This window comes from Emydura macquarii, unplaced genomic scaffold (assembly GCF_026122565.2).
Source record: "Emydura macquarii macquarii isolate MOO-44397 ecotype Brisbane River unplaced genomic scaffold, CSIRO-AGI_Emac_v2 contig_212, whole genome shotgun sequence".
In the NCBI taxonomy this organism is placed as follows: Eukaryota; Metazoa; Chordata; order Testudines; family Chelidae; genus Emydura; species Emydura macquarii.
Window position 1 is genome coordinate 3299384 of NW_027130349.1, and position 6000 is coordinate 3305383.

The 6000-nt window shown below is 48.7% G+C and overlaps 1 protein-coding gene across 4 annotated transcripts in view; it reads right to left on the bottom strand.

Moving 5' to 3' along the window:
* TAF4B (TATA-box binding protein associated factor 4b) overlaps window positions 1–5716 on the bottom strand; it is a 123747-nt gene extending 118031 nt beyond the window's left edge. For 3 of the 4 annotated variants that reach the window (XM_067546388.1, XM_067546404.1, XM_067546396.1), the window contains exon 1: window positions 4987–5716. In XM_067546388.1, the coding sequence (XP_067402489.1) occupies window positions 4987–5398 (412 nt within the window). In that variant the 5' untranslated portion in view covers window positions 5399–5716. The remainder of the gene's footprint in view (window positions 1–4986) is intronic. The other variant, XM_067546385.1, reaches the window with a different exon arrangement.
* Between the last annotated feature and the right edge of the window lie 284 nt (window positions 5717–6000).

Here is a 6000-nt window from a genome sequence, read left to right on the forward strand (position 1 = left end):
GTCCAGGGGCATCCCACCTAGCTGCTCACCTATACAGGCGATCCTGGAGTATCTGCTCCACCTGAAGCTCCAGGGTTCAACGCTGGCATCCCTGAGGGTGCACCTAGCGGCCATCTCGGCCTTCCACCAGTAGATGGAGGGGCAGTCATTGTTTTCCCACCCTATGTCAGGGAGGTTCCTCAAAGGGGTGGAGAGGCTATACCCACAGGTCCGTGACCCGGTGCCTCCCTGGGACTTGAACCTAGTCCTCGCCAGACTAACGGGACCCCCTTTCGAGCCCATAGCTACATGCCCGCTGCTCGTCCTCCCATGGAAGGTAGCCTTCCTGGTGGCCATTACATCGGCTAGGAGGGTCTCCAGGTAAGAGCTTTAACCTCGGAGCCCCCCCCCATACCGTCTTTTATAAAGACGGTGCGGCTGACATCCCACCTGGCCTTCCTGCCTAAGGTTGTGTCCCAGTTCCATTATAACCAGGATATCTTCCTCCCAGTGTTCTTTCCAAAACCGCATGGGTCGGAGAAGGAGCAGAGATGGCACTCACTGGACGTGAGACAAGCCCTGGCCTACTACATTGAGAGACCGCGGCCGATCCGGAAGTCAACGCAACTGTTCGTGGTGGTGGAAGACCGGATGAAGGGCTCACCTATCTCCACCCAGCGCATCTCCACCTGGATCACCGCCTGCATCAGATGCTGCTACCATCAGGTGAAGGTACCGCTTCCAGGAGCGGTGTCAGAGCACTCAACCAGAGCCCAGGCCTCGTCGGCAGCCTTCCTGGAATGAGTGCCCCTGCAGGACATCTGCAAAGCAGCCACCTGGTCGTCGGTGCATACCTTTACGTCTCACTACACCATTGTGCAGCAGGCGAGAAAGGACGTGGAGTTCGGCAGGGCCGTGCTGATGAGAGCAGCTCACCGATGACTCCTACCCACCTCTAAGGTATGGCTATTTAATCACCTATATTGGAATGGATCTGAGCAATCACTCCAAGTAGAAAACAGGGTTACTTACCAGTAACTGTTGTTCTTCGAGATGTGTTGCTCATATCCATTCCACACCGACCCTCCGTCCCCGCTGTTGGAGTCAGCAGAAAGAAGGGACTGAGGGCCCACAGGGTCGGCGGTGCTTAATATACCGCAGCATGAGTGTGGTACTCCAAGGGGCGCCTGAGCCGACCCTACAGGGTCTGCTAAGTGGAAAAAAGTTCCAGGAACCAGTGCCCGGTGGCATGCACTCACCTATATTGGAATAGATAAGAGCAACACATCTCGAAGAACAACAGTTACTGGTAAGTAACCTTATTTTCTCAACACCATAAGTGACTGCTTCTTGGAGGAGCTAGTCCTTGAACTGAAAAGGGAAGGGGCAATTCTCAATTTAGTCCTAAATGGAGCACAGGATCTTGTCCAAGAGGTAATACCAGATAATAGTAACCATAATATAATTAAAATGAACAGCCTTGTGGGGAAGGGAACACCAAAGAAGCCCACCTCAGTAGCATTTAACTTCAGACAGGAGAACTACACTAAAATGAGGAAACTAAGCAAATTAAAAGAGGTACAGTTACAAAAGTGAAATGTCTACAAACTGCATGGAAACTTTTTTTTAAAAAATACCATAACAAAGACTCAAATGAAATGTATACCCCAAATTAAAAGACATAGTAAGAGGACCAAAAGTGTGTCACCGTGGCTTAAAAACAAAGTAAAAGAAATGGTTAGAGGCAAAAACTCATCCTTTAAAAAGTGGATGTTAAATCCTACTGAGGAAAATAGAAAGGAGCGTAAACTGTAGCAAGCCAAGTTTAAAAGTATAATTAGGCAGACCAAAAAAGAATTTGAAAAGCAACTAGCCAAAGACTCAAAAACTAACAGCAAAAAGTACATCTGAAGCAGGAAGCCTGCCAAATAATCAGTGGGGCCACTGGGCGATCCAGGTGCTAAAGGAACATTCAAGGAAGAGAAGACCACTGCAGATAAGCTAATGAATTCTTTGTCTCCTCAGTGAAGACTGATGATGTGAGGGAGATTCCCATATCTAAGCCGTTCTTTCTAGGTGACAAACCTGAGGAACTGTCCCAGATTGAGGAGTCAGAGGAGTTTCTAGAACTAATTGATAAATTAAACAGTAGCAAGTCACCAGGACCAGATAGTACTCAGCCAAGAGTTCTGAAGGAACCCAAATGCGAAACAGGTTACATAGCACAGGTGGTATTTCTGCAATCATTTAAATCAGCTTCTGTACCAAATGATTGGGGCACAGCTACCATGACACCAATTTTTAGAAAAGACTCCAGAGGTGATCCTAGCAATTACAGGCTGATAAGCCTAACTTCAGTACCAAGCAATTAGGTTGAAACTATAGGAAAGACTCTGTAGGAAAAAATTATCAGATACAGATGACCACAGTACATTGGGGAAGAGTCAACATAGTTTTTGTAAAGGGAAATCATGCCTCACCAATCTGTTAGAATTCTTTAACGTGATCAACAAAGATGTGGACACGGGTGATCCAGTGGATAGTGTACTTCAACTGTCAAATAGCCTTTGAGAATGTCCCTCAACAAAGGCTCTTAAGCAAAGTAAGCGGTAATGGGATAAGTGGGAGGGTCCTCAGAGATAATAACTGGTTTAAAGAAAGGGAACAAAACAGTTAGCTTTCAGAATGTAGAGGGTAAACAGCGATGGTAAATACCGAGGTAAATATAAGGATCTGTACTGGGACTAGTTCTGTTCAATATATTCATCACTGATCTGGAAAAATAAGTAAACACTGAGGTGGCAAAAGTTTGCAGACAATACAAAGTTACTCAAGATAGTTAAGTCCAAAGCTGACTGTGAAGAAGGGAACTCACAAAACTGGGTGACTGGACAAGAAAATTACACATGAAATTGAATGTTGAGATTGTTTTCTAATGTGCATTATTTTGCATTTATCAACTATACATACAAAATGATGGGATCTAAATTAGCTGTTACCACTCAAGAAAGAGATCATGGAGTCATTGTGTATAGTTCTCTGGGGAAAAAAAGCTGTTCCATGTTCAGCAGCAATCAAAAAAGCTATCCAAATGTTAGGAACCATTATGAAAGTGATAGATCAGACAGAAAACATCACATGCCACTATATAAATCCATGGTACCCCCACACCTTGAATACTGCAAGCAGTTCTGGTCAGTCCATCTCAAAAGAGATCGATTAAAACTGGAAAAGATACAGAAAAGGGCAACAAAATGATTAAGGGTATGGAACATCTTCCATATGAGGAGAGTTTAAAAGGACAGACTTTGCAGCTCGGAAAAGAGACAACTTAGGGGAATCGGGGGGGTGGGGGGTGTGTGTGCGGATGTGATAGAAGTCTATAAAAACATGAATGGTGTGGAGAAAGTGAGTAAAGAAATTTCCCCTTTCACATAACACAAGAACTAGGGGGTCATGCAATGAAATTAACAGACAGCTGGTTTTGAAAACAAAAAACAAATAGAAGTACTTCTTCATACAATGCACAACCAACCTGTAGAACTCCGGGCCGGGATGTTATGAAGGACAACACTATAACGGAGTTCAAAAAAGAATTAGATAAATCCATAGAGGATAGGTGCATCGAGGGCTATTAGCCAGGATGGTCATGGATGCAACCCCATGCTCTGGGTGTCCCTAACCTCTGACTGCCAGAAGCTGGGAGTGGCCAACAGCGGGATGGATCACTCAGTAATTGCCCGTTCTGTTCAGTCTCTGAAGCACCTGGAATTGGCCACTGTTGAAGGACAGGCTACTGGGCTAGATGGCCATTGGTCTGACCCAGTATGGCCATTCTTATTTGCTACTCTTCAATCCTCTGCTATAGTAGCTGATTTTTAATGAGAGTTTGCAAGTATTTTGTTGCCAACACTGCCATTTAGTTCTTAACTCCTGGATATACACACCACTCATTCCTAGTGACTTATTCCTCTTTAATTTATTGATTTGTTCCAGCAGGCAAAACCTCAATCTCATCAATATTACCTAAAAATCAAGTAAAGAGAAACTGATGTGCATGAAGAATTCTTACATACATTTATCATTAATAGTTAAAAAAGTTAAAACATATTGTTTAAAATGGACATAGCCCAAACGAAGGCTCAAAACTGCCATCAGTGTTGTACCAGTCTTCCAGTATATTTCATTAGTCTATGTTATTACAGGCTTCAACAAACAGACAAAAGCCAGACCTTTAAAGCTTGGATAACAAGAGTTTGACAGCTCAATAAGTGGTCTGATATTCTGAGATGCTAAGCAGCCAGACACCTTTGAAAGACAGGCCTTTTATTTAGGCAACTACATTTAACACCCAACGTTTGAAACTATGCTCCAAAAATCACACGGTCTTATCTAAGCAAGACGTTTCCCCCCCCCCATGCACTTAGCAGCTCAGTAGTTTTTCTTCAAGTGAACCCGTTTTACAATAGTTACATTTCAACACAACAAGAGAGGTCAGACTTTTATGACAACACTTGGATTTTCAGGTTTGGAACAGGTCCGCCTAATGAAGGGGGTGCTGGAGTCTATCCATCTTTGAGAATTAAACTCATTAGATCATCCTTAGCATGTCCCCCCATTTCCCCAGCAGCTATGCTTGTGCACCAGCCCCCTGCTTCCGAGAATCAACTTTTGGGAGGTTCCAGGTAAAAAGGGGAAGGGAAATGGAGGAAACTTAGAAATACTGTACAAACCACACTAAGCGAATACGTGAGAACATATAAACAGAAAGATATAAAGTACCTGATCTCCCCCACCACACACACACACACACACACACACTTGAAAACTCTCACAAGAAAGGGTAACAGTATTTCAGGCTCAAAGTGGAGCACTTTGCATTATGACTGGAGTCAGCTTGATAGCTAGAGAAGTTTCAAGCAGAACTGAGCTCTCTTAGCACGTCAGCGCTCCCGGAACACGGCGTTGCTTTTTCAGGGGGGTAGAAGAGGAAAGCAGGGGACTCACCTGGTGGGATCTGGAAGTTAGCAGGCAGCTGTATTGTAGTGGTTTGGGGGGCTTTGGGAGCCACTGTCGGCGGAGTAGCCAGCTTCGGCCCACCCGAGCTCTTGGGTGGCTGCTGGACAGCGGTGACAGTGGCCACTTTAGCCACCAGAGTCCCCACGGGGGCCGTCACCACCCGTGACGGCTGGGAAACGGCAGACACCAGGCTGATGGGAACCTTAGTCACTGCAACTACTTGGCCGCCCGCGGGAGCGCCAGCGGCGCAGACAGCCGCAGAGGGCACCGGGCTCTGGGAGCAGAGTAAGGCAGCTGCCGGCTGAGCCCCACCGGCCCCGCTCACGCCAGGAGCCGCCACTGCCTGCTCAGGGTGCCCGGCGGGCATCACCCTCACCGGGGCTGCCGCGGAGGCGCTCATGGAGGAGGCGGAGGAGGAGGAAGAGAGCAGGACCCAAGCGGGGAGGGCTGGAGCTTCCCGGAGCGTCCGCGTTATCCCACAGCATAGCAGCCGGGAAGGGGGGAGGCGGGTCTCTCGGCAGCAGCCCGGGATCACACGCTGCTTTGCCCCGGGCGGCTCCCGCTGCCACACTGGCGAAAACACATGGTCATCCGTCCCCTGCCGGCTGCGCACACGTGGGCCGGGCTGGGCTGGGCTGGGCCTCCCCCCTCAGCTGCGGGCGGGGGCGGGGAGTCGGCTCACAGCACTGCGCCGGCGCCCTGAGCTCCTGGGACCCAACACTAGACCCGCCCCCCGGCGGCCTCCCCCAGCCATGTTTATAGAGCCACGGGGAGCCCCCGGCGCACGCGCTCAGGCGGGCGGGGCCGCAACTCGGGCTTTCCCCGGGCACTCTGCCCTCCGATTGGCGGCGCCGAGCGAGCCTATGGGGTAGGGCTTTGTGGCGTCATGGGGGACGCGCGTTCCGACTTCCATCCAGCTGGGAAGCGTCCACCTAGGGATGCAGACACCGCCCTAGCTCCCGAGTGGGGTTGAGGGCGAGGCATCAGCAGGGCTGGCTGGGT